We start from the raw sequence: 26526 nt of genomic DNA on the forward strand, positions 1-26526 counted from the left end.
GAGGTTTTAAACCCACTATTTAATGCATATTATTCCTTTATTTCCTGACTATTTCAGCGAGTATATACCATTCGCATCCATATTTTATCGCATTAAAAATTACCATTACTATACCACAGAAATATTTTATCAATTGAATAATGGAACCGTATAGTAACTAGAATTACTGATGCCTGAACACATTTAGTTTTGTACACCACAAAACAACATGAACACCTGGTCTGATTAACTTAAAAAAAACTATTAGTTAATAACCCAATATAAACATGCTCAAAAGGTATTCAAACTCAAGACTATCAGTGTATCCGCATGCACCACCTTATTTACATCAAATGCAAAGTTATCCACAACCAGCCAAAAGTCCAAACAACACGCCCCAGTTCAGAATATGGGGAAAAAATGATTATGTAATATTCAAGTTATGAAATTCCATAATAACCAATCACGTTAAAGTGTCTCTGCACCTTTTAGAAAGAGAATAACCTCAGGCTCTGTTACTCATACCGCGGGAAAATCTACACTAGGACGGGTACATGTGTCCACTTGGGAGGGGGGAGCAAGTCGTAATATTATTCAAATCCTTCAACCAAAAATCTCGTTTAAAGTTCAAAAATACAACTATTATTAATTTACAAAAGGTATTTGACTCGCTCATATTTCGACAGCGCCTTTAGTTTATATAATTCTCGAATATCAGCATTCACCGGATGGAGGCTACCCCTATTTTCTTGGCAGATTTTTGGTCCTCGTTGGCGCGAAATGGAAACATAGGCCACGCCCACTCCGAGACATCTGACTAGTCGATCGCCGTCATGTTTGGAGGAAGTGACAGAAATTTGCCCAGTCCTTCAAAATAATTGATCCCTGTTGGAGAAATTCCTTTGTCACAGCAGGGTAACGTCAGAGGGGAAAAAAGCAAATAGATATGAATATAAATATGTGCATAAACATCAGTAGAAAGGCAGAAGACAGGATATCTCCTTCCTACTATTATCTATTATTGTTATGTTTTTGCTTGAAACTCTGGCACAACAATTTCCTTCGGGATAAATAAAGTTGTTCTTATCTTATCTTATCTTATCTTATCTTATCTTATCTTATCTTATCTTATCTTATCTTATCGCAAGACAACAGACGATGACAACAACAACAACAACAACAACAACAGGGATGAAAATGGGCAGCATCAAGAAACAGTGAGGATGAAAAATACACAACTAGAATTAAACAACATTGTAGATTACATATAGTTTGTATAGTTTACAACAAAATACTTTACTATGTTACAGTTTCGACCCCGAAAAGTTTATTTTACAGCGTAACATACTATTCAGTTCAATTCTTTCATTACTATTGTCACATTATATTGTTGTTTCGTTTTGTCTATTTTCCACCCTTACTGTTCCATTATGTTGTCCATTCTTATCCCCGATGTTGCTGCTGTTGTTACTCTCCCTGCTGTCTATTTATTCGTGGATGTCTTTGCTATTTTCTGTCTTCAAACTGTCTCTCTATTAAAATCAATAGTCATATACTTCTTCTTCTTCTTCTTCTTCTTTCGGCTTTTCCCGTCAGGTGTCGCCACAGCGAGTCAACTTTCTCCATCTAACCCTATTCTCTGTATCCTCCTCTCTCACACCAACTTCCTTCATATCCTCTCTCACTACGTCCATAAATCTTCTCTTTGGTCTTCCTCCAGACCTCTTGCCTGGCAGCTCCAATTCCAGCATCCGTCTACCAATATATTCACTCTCCCTCCTCTGTCCATGACCCAACCATCTCAGTCTGGCCTCTCTGACCTTCTCTCCAAAACATCTAACATGTGCTGTTCCTCTGATAGACTCATTCCTGATCCTACAGTCATCTACATTATTGTATATTATCATTCAAGATATTATTCATATGTTGTAGGGGATGTACCTCAGTGGTAGAGCTCCTGCTTTGCAGCCCCAGGTTCACTCCTATTATCTTATCTTATCTTATCTTATCTTATCTTATCTTATCTTATCTTATCTTATCTTATCTTATCTTATCTTATCTTATCTTATCTTATCTTATACATTCATATTATTTTCGATTAAACTGGTTCTCCTGTGGATTGACAGTTGATAAGATAAGATAAGATAAGATAAGATAAGATAAGATAAGATAAACTTGATCTTATTATATTTTATCTTTTTATTTTATTTAATTTTTAATTCCTCTTCCTTCAGCCGCAGGGAATCTCAAAATCTTTTTACTGCAGACATTAAAACACTTTATAGCCTAGACTTTGACACTTTATAGTTTCATTTGTATTTCTTACCCCCCCCCCTTTTTTTAACTGTTCAATTTTTGTAGTTACTGCTAACAGTCAAGACAATTCATATTTCATTATATTTCTTATTCTTCCTCCTTTCTACTATTATCTATTACTGTTATGTTTTTTACTTGAAACTCTGGCAGAACAATTTCCTTCGGGATAAATAAAGTTGTTCTTATTCTTATTGATCCCCAAAGGGTGAATTTCTTTCTCAGAGCAGCGTCACAGTTATAATGTCAAAAAAAAGGTAAATAATAAATATAAACATAAATATAAACCCAAAAGACAGAAGATAGCAAGACATTCATGAATAAATAGAAAGCCGATGTATTATGAGATGCGATGAGATGAGAACAACTTTATTAATCCCGAAGGAAATTGTTGTGCCAGAGTTTCAAGTAAAAACATAACAGTAATAGATAATAGTGGAAAGGAGGAAGAATAAGAAATACTTTTATTCATAATAATAATAATAATAATAATAATAATAATAAATAATTATTATTATGTATTATTTTATGTTATTTATATATATAAAATAAAAAAACATAAATAAATAAAATAAATAAAAATCAAGAAATAAACAAAAAAAGTTCTCCGGATGAACTATGATTGCGTATCGTAACCGGAAACTTCCACCCCACTCTGGTACTTTTATTTTGAAAAGCTTCAACCGGAAGTAGATTGTACGTTGGCTAGCAGCTAGCACACCTAGCGTCTAGCCGTTCCCGCGACGTCGAATCCACGTTCCCCGCTCCGACTCACCGACACCGACCGGGAGTCCAAGCAAGTCACTTCAAACCCGCTCTTCTCCAAAAAATCAGCTATATTTTGATCAAGAACTTTTCATATTATCCGCCATCGGTGACACTCTGGAAGTACCGTGTGAAGATCCTAGCTAGCTGCGGTGGAAGTTAATTCCCCCCAAAAACAAATTAATATACGATTCAAGAGTCGATGCTTGGTAAAGTGAATTGTGTAATAGGGCTGTAATTCGTTGCAAAAAAAACAACAACAAGGTATTTATACTGTCGGAAAATCATTGTAGTTTTTGGCAGAATTCCTGGAACAGAGGGAAAAAAATGAGCTGGTAAGTTTTTGTTTTTTTTGCATTAAACCTCAACTGCTAAATAAGACAATCGTTTGATTCCCTTCAGGATAAAAACACGATATTTTTAAGTAAAAAAGTTTATTCAACTACAGGTGCGCTTTGTAAGGATCTGTAAATCCCTTTCACGTTACGAAAGAGTAAGGGTGTGGCGTATTCTCATTTGACTCCATAGATTACTTGCTTATTTATTTGAAACAACTGATCTTTTTTTTTTTTTATTTACATTGATGCATGCAAATTGTGCAGAAGGAAAGTGTTTGCATGTCCACGAAAGGAAGGAACCCTCCCCATCTTCAGGTCCCTGCTTGTGTGCTGACTCTGTTTCCCCCTGCTGACAGTCCAAAGGAAGAGACCCGCAGTGTGTCTCCTTCTTGCCCCAAACCCGATGAGCCTGAAGAGCCCCGGGGCACCGCCATGAAGACTGGATCTGCTTCAGGTCTGTAACTCCAGGGAGTCCAGGGGAAGGGGGGTCTGCAAGACCGTGCACATTCCTGCAGTCATTGGATTAGATCCGATTAAAACCACCCAAGACGTGTAGGTGTCACGGTTGTAGACTGGTTGAGAGTTTATCTGGCACTTTGGAGAGGTGCATTGGAGATAAGATAAACTTTTATTGATCCTCATAGGGGAAATTGTTTTGTCTCAGCAGCGTGCAATCACAACTTTCACCGCAGAGCAGGGGTGGGCAATTATTTTGGCTGGCGGGACACATTCCTTATTTGATTTTTATGCACGAGCCAACCAGGTATCATGTAAATTGAACAAAATGAAAATTGCAATTTAAATATTTACATTTTTTGGCAATTTATTTCAACTTTAAAATCCTTCACGATCACATACAAATGTATCAACATCATTTTGTATGTAAATATTCATACAAAAGTAAACAAAAGGAAAAAAAAGGAGTTTCTAAATTCAATATTGATTGAAAATACTTCCAGCAGTCATTAGATTAGATGGATTAAAATCACCCACAACATGGAAGGTGTCACGGCTGCAAACTGGTTAAGAGTTTATGTGGCGCTTTTGCGAGGCACATCTAAAATAAGATAAAATAAACTTTATTGATCCCCAAAGGGGGAATTCGTTTGTCACAGCAGTGCAACAGTTATAATGTCATAAATAAATATAAATGAAGAGACAGTGAGAAGACAGAAAATAGCTAAGCCATCCACGTATAAATAGACAGCAGAGAGAACAACAAGAATGGAAACCATAATGGAACAGTAAGGGTGAAAAATAGACAACCCAAACTAAACAATATAGAATGACAAGAATAAATTAAATAGTATCATTTGTCTATATAATTGTTCTATGTACACCTTTGCATAATATTGTATCCTTATTAACAGTAAAGAAAAGAAAAAAGAAAGAAAAATAGATCAACTTGCAACAAAGAATAACTTTGTTAAGGTTGTTTTTTAGCCGGTAACAGACAAGATTTAAAGTGCATCAATTTGCCTGACATGTAATTAAATTCAATCCTTATTTAAACTACAAACACAACCAGAACCGGTTGATACCAGTTGAAGTAAAATCAAGAAATAATAAATTCAAATTGATCAGCAACATTAACTCAAGAACACAATATATAAAACACTTTAACCTACAAGACAAAAATGAATAAAACAATTTGTGATACTTTTTTTTTTTAAATCAAAATGAAGAAGTCAGGATTTAGTGCTGAAGCGTGTTACTACAACTGGCAGCTCACGGTAAACACACCGGTCTTTCCTCGTCTCCAACCATTTGATACTGAAAAATGAAATAAAATCAATACATAAACATATTGATCAGTATCCCCGCATGTCACCAATCGATATAATTCAACGTGCTGTCACAGGCGTAGGAAATGTATTGATTTACGGAAATCTTCGCAGGCACCGGCGTGGGTGAGGAGAGGCTTCCGGCGTCTCCGGGGGCGACAATCACCAAGGAGATGGAGGAAGAGGAGCAGCAGCTGATGGAAGAACGGGCCGAGAAAGAGAAGGAGATGATTGAAAAGGTTTGCCACCAAGTAACACGCAGGGATATATTTTTTTCTTTCACGATAACTGCCAGGATAAATTGTCCTCAACCCTTTTTATCAACTGTTTGACCTTTTATTAGAGGACTGGGCTTATGGATGGGGTGTATTAGGAGATGAGATGAGAACAACTTTATTTATCCCGAAGGAAATTGTTGTGCCAGAGTTTCAAGTAAAAACATAACAGTAATATATAATAGTAGAAAGGAGGAAGAATAAGAAATACAATGAAATATAAATTGTCTTAACTGTTAACTGTAACTACAAGGACTATTAACTGTAACTATACAAGGAACTATTAGGACAATATCACATTTATCACTCATATCATTTTTGCTGAACAAATTGAAAAAATCCTCGACGTAAGCGATTTGACCTTTTAAATCTTCTTTTCCTTTCGGCCCTATTCTGGTTAACTCTATTCTCTTGCATCCTCTTTTCTCACAACAAACTAAATTCTTGATTATTTCCTAATGACTTCTGATTTATCTTTGATTTCTCTCATCCAGCTACTTTCTTTGCAATGATTTTGCAATGTTTTTCCTGATTTCTAAAGTTATTTTTGGACTGGAGGTATTGTCGTTGTTAAACTGTGTCATCACACACTTTACGCCTGCATTATTCGCATCAGGCACGGAAGTCCATGGAGAGAGATTCCAACGACATGCGCTTCAAGCGCTTGCAGCACCTGCTCCAGAAGAGCAACATTTACTCCAAATTCCTGCTGACCAAGATGGAGCAGCAGCAGAGCGAGGTGCCCACAACTGCCCTGATGATCAGTAATTGCTGTTTTAGCACAAATGTCTAATGTCCTCTTTTTTTTATTTTTTTATTCCCGTGTGTCAGGAGACCATCAAGAAGGAGAAATTGAAAAAGAAGTCCACGGTGAGGTGGATGTTCACTGCTCTGATCAAATTTGCTCTTCATTAATCGAAGACTGTTGACTTGATGCAAGCTGGATTTAGTTAACTGAGAGTTTTTTTTTTCTTCTCAATGCAGAATGGAAAGAGTCCAGAGCATGAAAAAGGTAAGTAAAAGCCTCAGTGTTTTCATTTCATGTGAAACAAACAAAAAAAAAATCCATAACTTCCTTTTCCATTTCTTGAATTATCCCACTTTTTCATTGTAGAACCCTGGGATAAGCCAAAAAAAAATTGATAGCAAACAGGATTTTGTTCTGGGGCTGTGAAAAGGGTAAAAGAGTGCAGTGTTTAGATCAGACCATAGTTGTTTCTGATCCGCAGATATGAACTGCGTTGTCCTTGGAAGAGCCCCTTTAGGCAAATACGCTAACGACGATAGCAACAAGCTATGCTAGTAGCACCTCACTGGTAGCCTGCGGCGGACAAACAAGCAAATTCATGTAGTCATATAATGGGTCACCAACAGCCGTTAAACCCACATTTCTGTTTCGAACCGGGGGCTTCTTCTGACCCACACTTAGAGATTTCCAGGTGAAGCCTGGAAGCCTTCGAGGCGCCAACAAAGCCAACGAATCATTTTCACTTCTTATTAATACAATCAAGTCAATGGTGATGGATAGGCTGACAGATGAGGTTAGACAGGAATCCCCATGGACCATGATGTTTGCGGATGACATTGTGATCTGTAGTGAGAGCAGACAACAGGTAGAGGAACATCTAGAGAGGTGGAGGTATGCTCTGGAAAGGAGAGGAATGAACGTTAGTCGCAGCAAGACAGAATATATGTGTGTGAATGAGAGGAACTCGGGTGGAACGGCTAGGCTACAGGGAGTGGAGATCAAGAAGCTGGAGGATTTCAGGTACTTAGGGTCAACAGTCCAGAGCAACGGAGAGTGTGGAAAAGAGGTGAAGAGACGGTCCAAGCAGGTTGGAATGGGTGGAGAAAAGTGTCAGGGGTACAAAGAGATAGAAGACTTTCAGCCAGAATAAGAGGAAAGGTGTACAAGACAGTGGTGAGACCAGCGATGATGTTTGGACTAGAAACTGTTACAATGACCGAAAGACAGCAGGCAGAACTAGAGGTTGCAGAGATGAAGATGTTGAGGTTCTCCTTGGGAGTGACCAGGATGGAGAGGATCAGGAATGAGTCTATCAGAGGAGCAGCACATGTTAGATGTTTTGGAGAGAAGGTCAGAGAAGCCAGACTGAGATGGTTGGGTCATGGACAGAGGAGGGATAGAGAATATATTGGTAGACGGATGCTGGAATTGGAGCTGCCAGGCAAGAGGTCTGGAGGAAGACCAAAGAGAAGATTTATGGACGTCGTGAGAGAAGATATGAAGGTAGTTGGTGTGAGAGAGGAGGATCCAGAGAATAGGGTTAGATGGAGAAAGTTGACTCGCTGTCGCGACACCTGACGGGAAAAGCCGAAAGAAGAAGAAGAAGAAAATTAAGACAATCAAGACACATGTATTTTACTTACAAGTGAAAGTCAGAATGATCCCGAAGTGAACAGAGCCTTATTTATAAATCCACATTTTGAGCCAGTTGTCATGTGACAAGTTTGTTCGTCTCTTGCAAACCAGATACAAAGAAAAGACGGAGGGACGACAATTACAAAATCGCCGACGTCATGTCCAAAGAAGTAAGTTTTGTGTCGCCATGACAACATTGCCAATTCCCAAGGTCGTCGCTGATGTTCTCACGTGGTTCTGCTTGATTTCTCCCATCCAGGAAATCATTTCACAGGCAAAGAGAGTCAAAGTGGAGACGGAGGTAAAGTTTCACTCTACGTCGAGCTCTGAGGCAGACAAACGCATCATCGGCCACGATGGCGAGCAGATGGTTGTGGTCGTTTACCCCCCCAGGAAGTGGCGTCACCCCAGAGGAAACTCCAGGCCGAGGACATCGAGAAGATGAGCGACTCCAACGAAGACATCAAGAATCGTCTGTCAGAGGTGGTGCGCGACAACGCCAAGCACCTCCTTCACCCCGACAGGAAGGTGAACGGCCAGCCGGTCCCCGTGCAGCAGCCGCAGCTCTTCACCGGCGGCGTGATGCGCTGTTACCAGGTGGAAGGCATGGAGTGGCTCCGGGTGAGGAACAACAGTGTCTTGCTTCCTGGTCTTCACATGGGGGCTTTTCGACAGCTCGCGCCGCCTCCTCAAGAAGGGAAAGATGGCATCCTATTGGTGCTGAGTTATAGTGAGGAAATACAGTGATCCCTCGCTATAACGCGGTTTACTTTCCACGGTTTCGCTACTTCGCGGATTTGCATGGTGCATTGTGTTCTGCATTCTGATTGGCTAAAAAGTCACTCCGCTTCTTCTCTACCTGCGCGTCAATAACATTGCAGTTTAATATGTACACGTACGTAAAACAGCTTGCTAAATTTACATGACGCACGTGCAAATTCTCTTGCAATTTCGAGTTTCTCTAAAACCCATAATGTTGACAAAACGCTCTGGACCGACAAAAGTACCTTGAAAATACAGTACACCCTTGTTTTTCGCGGGGGTTACGCTCCAAAAAGAACCCGGGATAGGCAAAATCCATGAAGTAGAAACCTTTTTTTTTTTTTCCAATGATCATACAATTAAATACTCTATTATACATTGAAAAGAAAGAACAAACCATACAACCAGTTTTGTCCACCTTTCCTTACATCCCGGCTGATAGTCTTGGATCTCTTTGTATCCCTGACACTTTTATATTTCAACATACAGTGATCCCTCGCTATAACACGGTTTACTTTCCACGATTTCGCTACTTCACGGATTTGCATGGTGCATTGTGTTCTGCATTCTGATTGGCTAAAAAGTCACTCCGCCTCTTCTCTACCTGTGCGTCAATAACGTCGCAGTTTGATATGTACACGTACGTAAAACAGCTTGCCAAATTTACATGACGTACGTGCAAATTCTCTTGCGATTTCGAGTTTCTCTAAAACCCATAATGTTGACAAAACGCTCTGGAGCGACAAAAGCACCTTGCAGGGCCCAAAAGGCAGCGGAAGATGCTATCTATCGCAGATAAAGTTAAACTTCTGGACATGCTAAGGGAAGGTAAAAGCTATGCGGCTGTAGGTCGGCATTACGCAATGAATGAATCTTCTGTTCCTTCCACAAAGAAGGAAGAAAAAACATAAGGACGACAGCAGCGATGTATAATAGAGTATTTAATTGTATAATAATTGTAAAAAAAAAAAATATATAAAGGATCCTACTTCACGGATTTTTCCTGTCACGGGTTCTTTTTGGAACGTAACCCCCGCGAAAAACAAGGGTTTACTGTATATCCAAGCATGGGAAGAGAACAGTAAATAGGGCATCAATCAATCAAAATATCCATTCATATAGGCAGCATTTACTTATTACCATTTTTCTTCCAGACTCTGGCTGCATACTCCAGATTGAAGTCTGAAATATGGATTTCTAGAACCCATTGTTCATTTTTGCGCGATTGTCCGCCAACCGCCAATCATCGTATCCTCCGATGTGTGTCCAGATGCTGTGGGAGAACGGCATCAACGGGATCCTGGCTGACGAGATGGGACTGGGAAAGACCATCCAGTGCATTGCGCACATCGCCATGATGATTGAAAGGAAGGTGTTGGGCCCCTTCCTGGTGGTGGCTCCTCTGTCCACCCTGCCCAACTGGATCAGCGAATTCAAACGCTTCACACCGGAGGTGAGGCGACACGGTGGACACTCGGTCTCGAGTTCTCTCCGTGCGCCCGTGTTGACGTTAACTGAATCCCAAGAATGTTGTTATTATCCTGTTTATCTGTGTTGACGCTTTGACAAGTGTCAAACACGAGGCCCGCGGGCCAATAGTGGCCCGCCACATCATTAGAGAACGCCTTAAAAAGGTCAGATTGTCTTAAAATAAAGAAGTCAAACGCGTGCATTGACCATAAACTGCATTTCCCACAACTCATGCCGATCATGTTACCCGCCAAGTGACGGCATCCCGCCATTAGATTGTAGTGTAGCCACATCAATGCCGTTTTCCACAAGTGGAATTTAGAAATACAAATGATCCCTAAATGTTCAGAAAGAGAAAAGTTGATGCAGATGGAAGGCTGTTTCTAGAAAGATAGGAATACATGTTTGTGCTTCAAGGAGAAAAAGCGGTATGTCTTTTCTGTTATGAGGCAGCATCGGTTGTCAAAGAGGGCATTTTGACACCAAACGCGTAGCTCAGTATGCTAAAGTTAGCCTTCCAGAAAAACAACAAATCGTCCAAGAAAGAAAAACCAAAGTACAATGCTAGCAGAAAACACCGCAGCGCAGAAAGCTAGCTTTGGAACACAGCAACCAATAAAAATATTTTGCTTTACATCCATGCACATGCATATGTTACACTTTGGATTTGATTCAAAGTAGTTAACATTTATTTGACATCACCTTCAGTTACATTTATCGCGTAACCGTTACACTTGCTTGAGGACCATGACGCTGATGTGGCCTTCGGTGAAAATGAGTTTGACCCCCCCTGTTTTATGAGTCGCAAACTCCACGTTGCATTGTGTCCCGTCTCCAAGGTGTCCGTGCTGCTTTACCACGGCTCTCAGGCAGAGAGATACAAACTGCTGAAGCAGCTGCGCCGCACACAGGGATCCCTCGCCATGTTCCCCGTCGTCATCACCTCCTTTGAAATCGCCATGATCGACAGGAAGTTCCTACAGGTATCGTCACCGGTCCGCTTCCTTCAAGAAAGCGACAAGTTCACTGTGTGATCGCTCATCAAGATGGAAAGAAAACTTGGAAAGGAAAATTTCACAGGCCAAATCTGTTCGCCAGTAAAGAGAATCCGATCGATTTGCTGTGCGAACGAGAGATCCCTCCGAAGTTATTTTAGGAAACTAATATGTAACTGATCATCAAGTGGAACTCAAAGCTGCCGTTATCAACAAACTACTCTTTTCTACTCGGGCTGCAATTAATGGTTATTTCAATAATCCAAACAGTCGATGACTACAGACCTTTGTACTGAGCGGTGCAAAAAAAAAAAATGATTGCAGCAATAAAAGACATTTCCTTTTCATCAATTTTCGAGACAAAATTTGTAAATAAATATTCCGTTCAACATTGCAAGAGGCAAAAAAATGCTTTTCTTTCTCGTAAACAAAAAATTTTTTTTTTTTCCCCTACACCTCACTGCCCGACAAAGTTTGTTTAACAAATGACTAAATACCCAAGCGTCGCAATTACAGATTAACCATTTCTCGGTCGTGTCTCGGACAAAACCTTGCCAAACGTCGGACTGTTTTTTTTGTCAGTAGCCTGCCTTCGGCCGCTTCCACGCCGCTGCTTTTCTGCTTCTCAACGGCGCTCAGGTGCTGTCACCCCTGAGCTACTTCAGTTAGCTACGTCGAAATATTGTTTAGCGTCGTTAGATGATTCACTATTAATTTGGCCTTCGCTCAGTCGTTGCAGCTTTATTTTCCAGCTGATGATAATGCATTCCTGACCCGCTTGGTCTCTCCTGCAGCACTACCAGTGGAAATACCTGATTGTGGACGAAGGCCACAGGATCAAGAACCTCAACTGCCGGCTGGTGCGCGAGCTGAAGATGCTGCCGACCGACAACAAGCTCCTGCTGACAGGAACGCCGCTGCAAAACAACTTGGCGGAGCTGTGGTCTCTCCTCAACTTTCTTCTGCCGGAAGTCTTCGATGACCTCACGAGGTATGGGGTGCATTTTGTTTTTCTTTTCAAAAAAAAAAAAAAAAAAAAGGGTGCGCATTAGCAGTGTAAAAAAAAAAATCGATACGTATCGATATATCGATCCGACAGCTGACGACCCGATGCGTCGACACGTCCGCAAGAGTATCGATCCATGTATGCATTTTACCCGTCTATTGTTAGTCTGCGCTGAGGCGTAATTCTCACTCCGTGCTGCGGATGGCGGTAACCTACTTTGTCTCCACCTACTTCGCTTCCCTTCCCCTCTTTCAGCACAGTCTTTCAGCGGACACACCCTCTTTGGCATAGCACTCGCATTTAAACATTCGGGAGGCGGACATTGATATGGCTGAGAAGGACGCGGACTTACGCACTCCTGTAGGTTTAAAATCGTTCGTGTGGAAGTATTTCGGCTTCCGCAAAAACGGGAAAGAATTGGTAAAGGATGTGGCGATATGTAAAGAATGTCGAATTGAAGTTAGCTACTGTGGCAACACTTCTAATTTGTCGGCTCACCTGAAAAGACGGCACGGCGTTGTTGAAGGCGAATGTTCAGAAAAAGCCCGGCTGAGTACGTCTTTCCCACAAAAGTTACCGAGCAGTTCGAAAAGGGCCAAAAACATATCGTATAAAAAAATCGTATCGTCGTTAAAAAAAATCGTATCGAATCGAATCGTGGGGCATTTTTAAGTATCGAAAAAAAAAACCGAATCGATCGAATCGTTGCCTTGAGAAATCGAATCGGATCGAATCGTCATGATGGCTCTGATTTACACCCCTAGTGCACATGTGGGTTTTTAAATAACACGATAAAAACAATAAACCCATTAATGTCCCGACACCCTACTTATTAACGTCAGTCCCAATTGTATGGATGGGACATTGTATGTTTTCATAGCTTCGATACCGGCTTGAAAATAACATGATGAGAAAACGGGTGGGACCGTTTGAAGAAATATCAAAATGAAGCATTCTTTTGCACTGATCGTATCGTCCTGATTTTCTGTGTAGCTTCGAATCCTGGTTCGACATCGACTCGCTGGGCGAGGCGGAGAGCGTGGTGGCTGCAGAGCGGGAGCAGAACATCCTCAGCATGTTGCACCAGGTCGCCGGCCCGAATCCCTTAAAAGACCCCGCCGCTCCGGATAAACCAATTCGGGCTTGTTTATAATCCTGAATCAAACACGTCATCATTTTATTCCCTGCCTCTGTTTGTAGATCCTCACTCCGTTCTTGCTTCGGAGGCTCAAGTCGGATGTAACGCTGGATGTTCCTCCGAAAAAGGAGATCATCGTCTACGCGCCCCTGACCGCCAAACAGGAAGCCTTGTACACCGCTGTGATGAACAAATCCATCGCCAAGATGCTGGGCCAGGAAAAGGTAAAGCGCCCTTCAATTCCATTTCCTTCGTTCGGAGAGAGTCTCTGTCGAGTCCAACCGTCGCATTTTTCTTTGTCGCCATCAGACAGATGGTCCCGTGGCGATGACGTCCAGCGGTCGGCCGAAGAGACGCTGCCGGAAGGTGGTGGACTATAGCGAGAATTTCTCATGCACGCTGAGAGACCTGGAGAGATATCTGGAGAAAGTCCGAAAAGATCAGGAAAAAGAGGAAAGGTCGGTCCGACTGATGCAGGACGTGTGGCTTTTTTTGTTTTTGTTTTTCTTAGTTTTAATAATAATCTCAACATATTTTGTCTTATGAGAGTTTTTTTTCTTTCAGTTGATTATTCTGATTGCACTATTTGCACAAATTAATCACCTAATTTTTTTGAGGAAGCCCCGAAACGTTCAGTCCGGAAGATATATGTGGTGATAGCATTGTATGGTTGTGCGGAGCGAGATTTCTTTGCCCATAACGCCCCTTTTTTATCTTCAGCACCATCGTGGAGGTCCGAAGCACGCTGGACACTCACATCAACCTGAAGCTGCAGAACATTCTCATGCTACTGAAGAGGTGCTGCAACCATCCCTACCTGGTGGAGTACCCTCTGGACCCCGTCACGCAGAACTTCAAGGTTGGCGTTCTCTCATAAGGACGTCTCAATGTCACGCTGGTGCTCGTAGCCCTGCCTCTGGAACGATTTTATCACAAAATTTAAAAAAAAAAAAACAGTATATCTTGGTTTTTGCGGGGGTTACGTTCCAAAAAGAACCCTATTGATAGGCAAAATCCGTGAAGTAGAAACCTTTATTTTTTTTTCACGATTATTATACAATTATATACTCTATTATACATTGAAAAGAAAGAGCAAACCATTTTACAGGCTCAATCATTTGTTTCACAAATAAAAGTGCTGTACTTTAGAAGCGTTTTTTCAACAAATAACTTCTGTACTGTACTGTCAAATAATAATTTTAATCGTCAATGTGAACAGAAGGCTTCAAATTGCGGAGATTAGCGCCGCCCACCGTGACCCGAGAAATTGGATTAAACGGGAGAAAATCAAAAATGATTATGAAAAAAAATACAAAGTACAATCGGACAAATAGTGACTCGGGTGTATTTCGCTGCTCTTCAGATTGAGCCGCAGCATCCTGACTCCGCTCTGCGGTGTTTTCGGGTGTGCAGGTGTGTTTGTTAAGGAGAAGAACATAGTGACAGGCAGTTGTTGTCGCTCTTTTTTCTTTGCAAAAAGATCCCTATACACCAGGGATTCTTAACCATAGGGCCGCGGCCCAAACTTGGGTCCCGAGCGCCACCTAGTGGGCCAAAAAAAAAAAAAAAATCTGTTTTGTAGGTGTGGGCCGCGAGGGCTGCGGGACGCAATAACAACTCCCAACCATGTAGTGTCGCTAATGCATCAGTTAGTTTTTACTTTAACCAGCTCCATAAATAAGGAGAAGAAGACACTCAGCTAGCTGTAAACAAACAAGATGGAGAAATATGTAAAACGAAAAACTGAAGACGGCCCCCCCGCCAAAAAGTAAATTTTGCGCAAGTACAATCCCGACTTCATTAAGTACGGCTTCGTAAACGGAGGTAGCGAGGCAGTGCCGAGAGCCCAGTGTGTGGAGTGTGTGTTAACGCTGTCCAACGAAGCACTTAAGCCGTCAAAACTACAGCGGCACCTAAAGGCCGAGCATCCGACGCTTGTGGGAAAGCCGGTGGAAATTTTCAAGAGAAGAGAAGATGGGCTGCAGATGCAGAAAAGATCGATTGTGTCACTGACTGGCAACTCTAAAAGTGCACTGAAAGCTAGCTAGCTCGTAAACTGTAAGCAGATTGGGTTTATTGAATTGACTTGAATACGAATCAAACCAAGAGTGATATAATTGTAAACCTATACAGCGTATATATATTAAATAATATGTAATATAATATAATTAATAATAATGAATAATATATATTAAAATTATATTTAATGGGCCCTGGGCTACTTTGTACTGAAAAAAATGGGCCTCGGGGTCAGAAAGGTTAAGAACCCCTGCGATACACCGACTTGCCACCATCGATTAAACTGCAACGTTATTGACGCACGGGTAGAGAAGAAGCGGAGTGACTTTTAACCAATCAGAATGCAGAACACAATGCACCATGCAAATCCGTGAAGTAGCGAAACCGTGAAAAGTAAACCGCGTTATAGTGTATATCGCTTTTTTTCGGAATGACCACGAGTCCCGTGTGTTTCCGCGCAGATCGACGAACAGCTCGTGCTGAGCTCCGGGAAATTGCTCATCCTGGACAGACTGCTGCCCGCCCTGAAGAAGAGGGGTCACAAGGTAAGACGACACACACATTCAACAATGTGTGTTTCATGTATTGCTTCTCAAACAGTGGGGCGCCGTTGAACATGTGCTTTTTGTCGTCAAACTCTGGCCCGCGGGCCAAATTTGGCTCGCACTGTAATTATATTTGGCCCGCAAAGCCATACCAAAATGACTATTAGAGCTGGCTACAGTGCATGTACCGCTAATTCTACAAATCCCAGAATTTTCTGCTGGTGTTTTGGCACGAAAATCAATAAGATCATAAACGCCCTCTCCTCTGTGTACAGTAGTCATAGCGACCATATGCTAATACTGGCACCCTGCTACTGAGCCAGAAAAACAGGATTTTGCATGTGTGCAATATCAAGTTATATATTGTATAGTATCAAGCTATACTTGTTCCATATTTAGTTTTGAAGCAAAAGTTGTTTGGGTCCATATGAAAAGGTTGATTGTTATATCTGGAGGAAGATTTTTTTTCAATAAATATAGATGTTTGGCACGCGACTTTGTCCCAGTTTTGAATTTTGGCTCACTGTGTCACTGTGTTTTTGAGTTTGACACCCCTGCCGTACTGAAATACAGTGGAATTAAACATCCACTGTAGGTGGCAGCGGCGCTCTCATTGTTGGTGTGTGCAGTGTTAGCTAGATGTTGTAGGGCTTTTTGTTTTTGCACTGAGGTGCAGTGAACAAACCCTCAAGAGACACCATGGAAAAATACTTAACAGGGGATGATAAGAAAGGCGGTGAGACGGGAAAAACGAAGGCTATAAGATGAGGAAATATGAGGAAGCGTTATGTAGCGCTTGGCTTGGTTGTGTCTACGTTGGGAGACGAGGAAAGAACGGTGTGTTTACTGTGAGCTGAGAGTTGTAGTATCACGCCCACTCGCTTCCTGCCTATTTTTGTTTATTTTATTCTTATTATTGCTATTGTCACAGTGTTTATGTTGTCGTTAAGTTTTGGTTGTCTACTTTTATCCTTACTGTCTACCTTTATGTTGTTTTTTCTTCCTGCTGTCTATTTATTTGTGGATGTCTTTTGGTTTTTCTAATTGTCTCTCTATTTATCTCTATATTCATGTTTATTTGAGACTTATAATCTATTCATTTGATCTATGGGTATCAATAAAGTGTATTCTATCTTAATCCTGACTTCCTCATTTTGATTAAAGAAAAAAAATCAGCACAAATTGTTCTATTCATTTTTGTTTTGTAGTTTAAAGTGATTTTATGTATTGTGCACCTGAGTTAATGTTGCTGATCAATTTGAATTTATCATTTATTGGTTTTACCTCCTTTTATTTTTCAGTATCAAATGGTTCAGTCGATCAAAAGGTGTTTATCGTTTGATTAAGGGTTGAATTTTTTTTACATTTCAGGTAAATTGACTTGCACTTAAAATCTTTTCCGTTACAGACTAAAAAACAATGTCAATAAAGTTATTCTTTGTTACAAGTTGATCTATATTTCTTTGTTTTTTTCTTTAATGTTAATAAGAACACAATGTGGTGGAGAGGTGTACATAGAACAGTACTATTTATTGAATGAAGCACTGGTTTTATGTTTTGCATCTCAATCTATCAGATTCACTCCTATGATTAAAACATCTCTCGTATTGGATGAGTTTAAATCGAGAATCACGAATGTAAATGTTATTTTTCTTTAAAAGACAATCTGTGTGGGTTTGCTGTGTCCTTTTTTTGTTTTCCACGTGCATCTTTACTTGCAGATTTTTACACTCAGCAAAGGTGACTCACATCCATATTTTTATTCATTTCATTTTTTTTTCCCCAATCAAGCGTTCAAACTTGAATGGGTTACAAACAGGCTTATTTTTATTTCTCGCACCAATTACAGGCTTTTCTTCACATTTCAATCAGACATGTGTTTCTCGCATGTCTCATATATTCTTCGAGATAACCCGACTCTACACGCCACCATTGTACACATCAATTACATTATTAAAGATTATTGCATCCCGGATATCAGAAAAGTGGCTTGATGATGATCTTGCGAAAGCAGCGTCCGTTCTGATCTTTCACGTTTGTTCACTCTGGTCTTCGCAGGTTCTGATCTTCAGTCAGATGACGTCCATCTTGGACATCCTCATGGATTACTGCTACCTCCGCGGCTTCCAGTACAGCAGGTTGGACGGCAGCATGTCGTACGCCGACAGAGACGAAAACGTAGGTGTCAGGCGTGGAAGAACTCGTGTCCCGGTTACTTTCCCGCGGGTCGACAGTTAGCTTAACCCCGCTGCTTCTCCGCCTCCAGATGAGCCAGTTCTCCAACGATCCAGAGGTGTTCGTCTTCCTGCTGAGCACCAGAGCGGGCGGTCTGGGCATCAACCTGACGGCGGCCGACACCGTCATTATCTTCGACAGCGACTGGGTAAGCTAGGTGGAACGAAGCACGCTAAAGCACGTTAGCATTTGAACCCCGACACGTGGTCAGGTGCCGACACCGCCCGCTCGGATCGGCGGCAAATTTAACATAACCCGCGCACTCGCACACAGCTAATGCTACCGACCTGCGTTAGCTCCGACAGGTTAGCGGTTGAGAATAGCATTTTTGTTTACAGTCCCCTCGTCTCATCCGCCGCGTCCATTATGCTAATATGTGCTGTGCGTCCATGTTATCTGCCCTCCAGGAACCAGTGCAAATAAAATGCATACATTTTCTTAACGCTTCATTTTTCTCTGAAATTATTCAATCACAAGAACGTGTCAAAGTCCCAGCCCTAGTTTTTACACCGCGGCCGGCACTATGATCACCGCTGGCCCGTGCTTCCAGTGTGAGGAATTTAAAAGAAGTTTAATGCGGTTTAGTAAGAAATTGGCGGCTATAAATGTTGATTTCTCCAGTGAGCGTTGGGCGATGCCTCCCTCTCCTCTCAGAACCCCCAGGCAGACCTGCAGGCCCAGGACCGCTGCCACCGCATCGGACAAAGCAAACCGGTGGTCGTGTACCGCCTGGTCACGGCGAACACCATCGACCAAAGGATCCTGGAGAGAGCCTCGGCCAAGAGGAAGCTGGAGCAGATGGTCATCCACAAGAGTGAGTGTCTCTCGAAGGTGCTGGACAGACGCGGACCGTATTTTTCGCACTTAAGAGCCTTGCATTTTTTCAAAAATCGGTCGTGCGCCTTATAATCGGGTGCGCCTTTTGTATGAATTCTTGTGCAGACTGACCGCCAACCTATTGTATGTTGCACACTGAGCTCCAACATCTGTCCAAACGTTTTAGCGCAACTTTGGTCAGCGACTAAGACACTCCGTTAGATTGTCGGACCGTTCCCGCCCGACACGGGGACGTCGTCTAAAAGTCGCACCTTGGTTGAATATGGGTTGCAACGTCAGATAACATTAGATCAGAATCAGAAAAACTTTGTTTGTCCCTGAGGGGAAATTGGGGGGCACATGGACTAGCAGCATCAAAGTTGTTAGCATGTGAACATCAAGAATAAAATGCGAAAAATAGTCATATATATATGTATATATGTATGTATATACACACAGTAAATCTACACACATACACATAATATAAATGTATATGTATTACTGTACAAAATTGTGCAAATTTTTGTACAAAATTGCTCTGCATTTATAAAATAAATATAACATGAGTGGTTGCTGGAAGTTGAGTTGGACAACTCTGGGGACGAAGGTCCTTTTAGCCCAGACCTGGGCATTTTCTTTGAATATTTTAATAAGTATTTTCAATCGATATTAAATTTAGAAACTCCTTATTTTTCCTTTTGTTTAATTTTGTTTGGATGATGACATACAAAATAATGTCGGTACATTTACATGATCATGAATGATTTGAAGTTGAAATAAAATGCCAAAAAATTGAAATATTGAAATTGCAATTTTGTTGAGTTTACATGATACCTAGTTGGCCTGCGCACAAAAATTAAATAAGAAATGTGGCCCGCCAGCCAAAGTAATTGCCCGCCCCTGATCGAGGCCCTTCTAGATTACTAATCTAGATTTTCTAGATCACGTTGTTCCAACCTCACAAACTTCCGGCGACAACAAACCAATCAGAAAACAGTTCGTAGTACGCTGACCTCCAGTATGTGCTGTGCTTCAACACAATATTACTGTCCATTTGTGTTTGAGGGGACCCCCAAAATAAATTTGGACTAAACGGTTTTGTTTGGCTTTATGTTTTATTTATGAAATAAATGATGTTGAGCGTTAGAATGCAGTATGCCTCATGGTCTGCAAAATACAGTCATTTATTTTTAAGCTCAAGGATCTGTGAGGTTCATGCTTTTTTTATTTGTGTGTGTGTGTGTGTTCTGTGTCAAGATAAGTTCAAAGGTGGAAAGGGGGAACTGAACCAAGCCAAATCCTGCATCGACCTGGACGAGCTGATGGAGCTGCTCAAAGCGAGAGGCCCCGAGAAGTGAGTCGAGCTGATTTTTTTTTACAGGTTGATGAACGCGTGGAGAAAGGGTTTCGGGTTGACGAGTCCGATCTCTGCTTTCAGGGAGGTGAAGGGGGCCAGGGGGAAGGTGATCAGCGACAAGGATCTGGAGATTCTGCTGGATCGCAGTGACATGATGGGTGAGTGGCGTCCACCAACGCTAGAATCAACCAATGCAAAAATGTCTCAAAAATATGACAAATTATCCCAAAAAAATTTCAGGAAATTGGGTTCATATATTGATTTTATATAATTAACTGTTTGTTTTTTTTTCTGAGCAGCTTCACGTGATTGTGAATACCGTATTTTCCTGACCATAAGGCGCACCGTACTAAAAGGTGCAGTCTCAGTTATGTGTGCCATTACTGTATTTAACACACACATAAGGCGCACCTGATTATAAGACGCACCTGATTATAAGGCGCGGGTTTTACATACAATCCGTGCCCACACTTCCCCCTTTAACGTTCTCATGGCATCCTCTACTACTAAAGCTTTTCATTATAATCCGCTGGAAGTTGCCGCGCTCCAGTAGTCCTGGTCCGGATGGAAAAATGGCACCGTTTCATGAAACGAAATTAGCAAGATGGACCTCCTTGGAAATGTTCAATTTTCATTTCTTCCTCTAGCGTTACCGCTTTTAGTCGAATGGCGACCGTCGAAACGCTTCTCTCGCTTGTTCTTCGCTTGATGATCCGCCGCTCGAGTCTTTCCTCCGACTCGGGCCGCCTCGCCTTACGTCTGCGGAAACTCAGCTGCGTCTTCTCGACCCGTCGGAGCTCAATTTCCGGCTTCCTCCACTTGCAAACAGTCGATTCATTAATCTTGAATTCTCTCGCGGCTGCTGGATTTCCATGTTCCTCCGCGTAGCCGATGGCCTTCAGTTTAAAGTGTGCTTCATAAGCGTGTCTTTTTGCCATTTTCAGGGTTGTTAAAACAACGATGTTCTGCATAACACACATACACGTTCTATCACCATATTTTCCGGACTATACGTAGCTCCGGAGTACAAGTCGCACCAGCCAAAAATGTTTAATAAAGAACGAAAAAAACATACATAAGTTGCACTGGAGTATAAGACGCATTTTTTTGGGGGGGGGTTATTTAATAAAATCCAACACCAAGAATAGACATTTCATCTTGAAAGGCAATTTCAAATGAAAATAGAATAGAGAACAACAGGCTGAACAAGTATAGCCTATATGATGCATAAACAACGAATTGAGAACATGCCTGGTAGGCTATGCTAACGTAAGATATTACGTTAAGAGTCATTCAAATAACGATAGCATATAGCACATGCTACAACCAAACAATCTGTGTCACTCTTGATCACTAAATCCAACGAAATCTTCTTCTTCGGTGTCACTTCTGAACAACTCCGCCGACTCCGAAGGTAGACAACGCTTAGCTTCCTCATCTACCGGTACATCGCTACGTCAGAGTCATCGTCAGTGGCTGTTCCAATTATTCCAGCCTTTCTGGATCCCGACAGGATGGCGTCCTTGCTCTGATAGAGACGATTGCGTTGCATGAAGCTTTAACACCAGGAAGGTCCTCCTGCAAACTCATTTCTATTCATCTCCATGGCAACTACCTGGTGTGAAGATGCAACTGTACTGTTGACAAACCTCTCCCGGCAGCACCTTGTTCAAGCACCCATGTTTAAACTGGTTCCTCTCGCCGCGGCCAGCTAGCTTTTAGCCCAAGATTAGCTTTTTTAGTTTTCTTCATTTCAGTAAGAGTAACCTCCGCTTTTCGCCGGTCCCTTACAAGTTTCTCACTAACTTCAAACTTTCTCTCTGCTGCTCGATCGCCATTTCGGCTGCATATTTCACTCCTTCCAGCTTGTAACCTGCAGAATATGATTTTCTTTTTGGTGCCATTTTTGTTCAGCCCTTCTCAGTTGTTTTTATAAGTTACCGCTAATGTTGAAATGATTAATTTTCATAGGTACAGAAGTCGCTGGTAGCATCTTTTTTTGCAATGCACTTCTGCCATGACCCGCCCCCGCTGAATTTTGATTGGTTGGCGTGTGTGTGTGTGTGTTACGATCACTGTTATATTAAAGACACACACATCAGAACAAGCTCCAGAGTATAAGTCGCACCCCCCCGGTATATATACAATCAGCGCCCACACTTCCCTCTTTAACGTTCTCATGGTGTTTTCTACTACGTCCGCCTTACAACAACAACACACACAAGGCGCGCTGCACTATAGGGCGCGCCGCACATTTTGAAGAAAATCTAAGACTTTTATGTGCGCCTTATAGTCGTGAAAATTCGGTAATGTGAAAATTACTTGAAATTTGCATTTCAGACCAAGGCGGAGCCGGCAAGAAGAAGGAGAAGGTGGGCATCTTCCGAGTGATCGACACCGGGGCGCCATCGATATCCCACTGACTCCAGGCCTCGGCGACAGCGAGCAAGAAAACAGCGAAACACTGCGTTCAGAAGGCAGCGGTTGTCATGGCGACAGGAAAGCGACAGGAGAATATCCTTCAACTGCTGCGTGTTGTTTAACTTTCAAATAAAAATCATACCTTTGCGTTTGGAGCCACGCACAGACTTGGCCGTTAATATCTTGCGACTGATTTGTTCACGTTTATTTGAAGAATTAAGGTTGCGTAACTTTTTTCCTCCTTCTTGAAAACCACTTCTGTTCATTCCAGATTCTGAACTCTTCCTTTTTTTTTTTTTCTATATTTGTTTTTATGTCATCAGACTGTTGAACCTTTTCCATGTTTTTCTGATTCTGAAAGATGAATCAGACCTTTTTTTCTTTTTAACATCTGAAATGTTCATGCACCCCTGGGCTCTTTTTTTGAGACATGGAGAAATGTATAATACAGGTAGAATTTTTGTCTTACTGCTGAAAGTTTATGATGAATAAATGTTTTATAATCTTGTTGCAGCAACTTGGCTTTTTCATGATTTCCATGGTTTTGCCGCTCAAACTTTGAGCTTCTCCCTTCCTACTTTTCGGCCAGTTAAGGTGAATATCATAACCAGGAACGACCGAGAACCTTCAATTTTATGCAACTGTAACTAATCAGAAGCTCAGAGCTGCTGAAAGCCGCCTGTAGCCTGAGATTGAAGAGTGATAAAATGGCAATTTAGGGCTTCATAGACGAGTAGAGGGATTTTTAATTCTGCTCTGAATTGTACAGAGTTAGAACAGGGTAAGATGGATTTGTCTGAAATCATTGGCTGTGGAGACCCTTGTAGGAAACATCCAAAAAGGACTATAAAACAGTATTATTACTGGTATTTTGGTAGTTTGAACGGTGCAGAAACAGTGACCTGCAGACGGAAGACAGGCCTTTCCATGAGGATAAGATAAGAACAACTTTATGAAGGACTGAAAAGTGGCGTTTACATCCAACAGTTGTCACAGATCTGAAGGCTCTCAGGATGGAATCAACACCACAGCATAGAGAGCGTGAAAGTGCATTCAAATCTTTCATGGACACATTTCTAACAGTTTAAAATTCACCATTTTATCACAGCTTTCCTGGTGTAGTTGTAGTAACACCTCTCTACCAGGAGGGGGCGCTGCAGGCGCGTCCAAAATATAGAGTTTGTCTAACTTGAATAGAAGATGTATGAAGGCGTGTGTGAGCTGGGGGGACTCGGTGCTGCCGGTGTGTGTGCTGCCAGTGAAAGAGAGTGTGTAAAAAGTCTGCGTCTCGCCAGATGACTTGGCGGCTATTCACGGGCGCGATCCCGCGACCGGACGGCACGGTTAGCCCGACGATCCGCAGCCTCCCGGAAACTGGGAGCACAGACGCGCGCCACGGCGCCCGGCAACTCACTTTAGCGGGTATCCTCGATTTGACCCTTCCGGTCATGACGTCAGTGGGAAGAAACAGCGACCCCTAGCGGACAAGTGGTGAATTACAATATGTACGCCGCCGCGCTGAATCGTGAATTCAAACTTGTTGGTGTTTTTGGACCTGAGAGGCACCTTGATTTCACTTCATGACGTCATGATTGATCACACACCGACTTCCGACGGAAACACCGATATGATATCTAGAAAAGTGGGTTTAACCTCCGTGCAAGGATAGAGACTGACCTCCATCAGATCCGTGTCATTGATTTATTCACATCAGATTCCAAACATATACAGATATAATGTGTCTTCAGCCATGTTTTGCGAAGTTGCGCTGGAGCCTCACATTCATGACGTCATCACGAAGAAACAGCGACCTCTTGTGGACGAACGGGGAATTACAGCATGTAAGCCGCCGCTGCTGAGAACCTTGATTTCAAACTTGTACGTGTTTTTGGACCTGGAAGGCAGCTTGATTTCACTTCATGACGTCATGATCACACACGATCTCCGACCCAAATGCCAAGCAAAGATCAGACCAACTGACTGGACTATCAATTGTTAATTTTGGAAATGATAACTTGAAAAGTGGGTTTAACTTCTGTACAAGGATAGAGACTGACCTCAATCGGATCCGTGTCATTAATTTATTCACATCAGATTAGAAATATACTGATATAAACTGTTCTGAATAATCGAGGCCTGCTCTGCATGTAATGGGGCGGTACCGTTGATGACGTCACCACGAAGAAACAGCGACCTCTAGTGGACGAACTGGGAATTACAGCATGTATGTCGCTGTTGCTGCTGAGTGACGTGATTTCAAACTTTTTGGTGTTTTGGGACCTGGAAGGCAGCTTGATTTCACTTCATGACGTCATGATCACACACGATCTCCGACGCAAATGCCAAGCAAAGATCAGACCGACTGACTGGACTATCAACTGGTAATTTTGGAAATAATATTTCGAAAAATGGGTTTAACCTCCGTACAAGGATCGAGACTGACCTCCATCAGATCCATGTCATTAATTTATTCACATCAGATTCTATTGTATCTATTGTAAAAAAAAACAAAAACAGATGGGCATTTCCACCGCAGATCGTGCGTGATCAATCATGACGTCATGAAGTGAAATCAAGCTGCCTTCCAGGTCCAAAAACACGAACAAGTTTGAAATCAAGGTTCACAGCAGCGGCGGCTTACGTGGTGTAATTCCCGGTTTGCCCACTAGATGGCGCTGTTTCATCCCGCTTGCGGACAAAGGACATATCACATGTAAACCAGGCCTCGATTACACAAAACACTTTATATCTGTATCGTTTTGGAATCTGATATGAATGAATCCATATAATTGATCTGATGGAGGTCAGTCTCTATCCTTGTCAGGAGGTTAAACCCACTTTTTAAGATATCTTTTCCCAAATTAAGAAATGATCGTTCGGTCAGTCGGTCCGATCTTCGATTGGCATTTGCGTCGGAGATCGTGTGTGATCATGACGTCATGAAGTGAAATCAAGGTGCCTTCCAGGTCCCAAAACACCAAAAAGTTTGAAATCACGCCACTCAGAAGCAGCAGCGACGTACATGTTGTAATTTCCCGTTCGTCCACTAGAGGTCGCTGTTTCCTCGTGATGACGTCATGACCGGGAGGCTCAAACGGAGGCTGCTCGCGCCGGTGTGTCGCCGGGCGCCGTGGCGCGCGCCTGTAATCCCAGTTTCCGGGAGGCTGAGGCTGCGGATCGTCGGGCCTCAGGAGCTCTGAGCCGCGGACGACTGTGCCGATCGGGCGTCCGCGCTAAGCTCGGTACCGATACGGAGCTCCCGGGGGAGCCCGGGAGCCCCGGGTCGTCTAAGGAGGGGCGCACCGGCCCAGGCCGGGAACGGAGCAGGTCAAAGCCCCCGTGCCGCCCGGTAGCGGGATCGCGCCCGTGAATAGTCGCCGCGGAGCAGCCTGAGTCATCCGGCGAGACGCAGACTTTTTACACACTCTCTTTCACTGGCAACACACACACCGGCAGCACCGAGTCCCCGCACCTCACACACACTTCATACATCTTCTTTTTAAGTTTGACAAACTCTATATTTTGGCCGCGCCTGCAGCGACCCCTCCTGGTGCAGAGGAGTTACTAATGTCCACTACAATTAAGCAAAGCAGCTCCATCAACTTGATTTTTGAGATCCAAAAAAAGGACAAACTATTTTCTGAGGATAAAAGTTTTTTTAATGATCTCCTTTTTTTCTTCAATGGGTACAACATTTACTTTTGGATAGTTTGGATACAATCAATAATTAACACACATTAGCAAGCAAATGAAGTGCTTTGTAATAGATGTTAGAATGACACCCATTTCTTCTAAGCCATTTGGCAACAAGATTGATTGTATTAACAACTTTGTTGAAGAAGAAAGAAGATAGAAATAATACCATAAAGCCAAAAAGTGTTTTCCATGTTACAGGATGAACCTGTATAAGACAATATATTGTATT

At 42.2% G+C, this 26526-nt stretch overlaps 1 protein-coding gene and 1 non-coding gene across 2 annotated transcripts; both read left to right on the plus strand.

The window, feature by feature from the left end:
- The first annotated feature begins 3271 nt into the window (after nt 1–3271).
- hells (helicase, lymphoid specific) lies at nt 3272–23118 on the plus strand. Its single transcript, XM_086161034.1, has 23 exons — nt 3272–3392; nt 3752–3849; nt 5294–5418; nt 6071–6193; nt 6286–6324; nt 6439–6466; nt 7949–8007; nt 8097–8138; nt 8231–8458; nt 9870–10052; nt 10909–11052; nt 11859–12055; nt 13064–13157; nt 13271–13432; nt 13518–13666; nt 13929–14067; nt 15689–15772; nt 17831–17950; nt 18039–18155; nt 18662–18821; nt 20081–20177; nt 20262–20338; nt 22521–23118. The coding sequence occupies exons 1-23, from the start codon at nt 3385–3387 to the stop codon at nt 22601–22603; spliced, it is 2556 nt and encodes an 851-aa protein (XP_086017160.1). The 5' UTR covers nt 3272–3384; the 3' UTR covers nt 22604–23118.
- A 2603-nt stretch (nt 23119–25721) lies between these two features.
- Nucleotides 25722–26019, plus strand: LOC147236135 (signal recognition particle RNA). Its single transcript, XR_015109026.1, has one exon.
- Nucleotides 26020–26526: the final 507 nt, after the last annotated feature.

The sequence above is a fragment of the Fistularia commersonii genome, chromosome 2 (genome assembly GCF_037954325.1).
Source record: "Fistularia commersonii isolate RoL2024-O1a breed Wild chromosome 2, RoL_Fcom_v1.0, whole genome shotgun sequence".
Lineage (NCBI taxonomy): Eukaryota > Metazoa > Chordata > Actinopteri > Syngnathiformes > Fistulariidae > Fistularia > Fistularia commersonii.

What these genes read in the sequence shown, in the direction of transcription:
- hells (XM_086161034.1), top strand. An exon ending in GTCTTCGATGACCTCACGAG is followed by an intron (nt 12,056 to 13,063) that starts GTATGGGGTGCA and finishes TTTTCTGTGTAG; the next exon opens with CTTCGAATCCTGGTTCGACA. An exon ending in AAAGCGAGAGGCCCCGAGAA is followed by an intron (nt 20,178 to 20,261) that starts GTGAGTCGAGCT and finishes CTCTGCTTTCAG; the next exon opens with GGAGGTGAAGGGGGCCAGGG.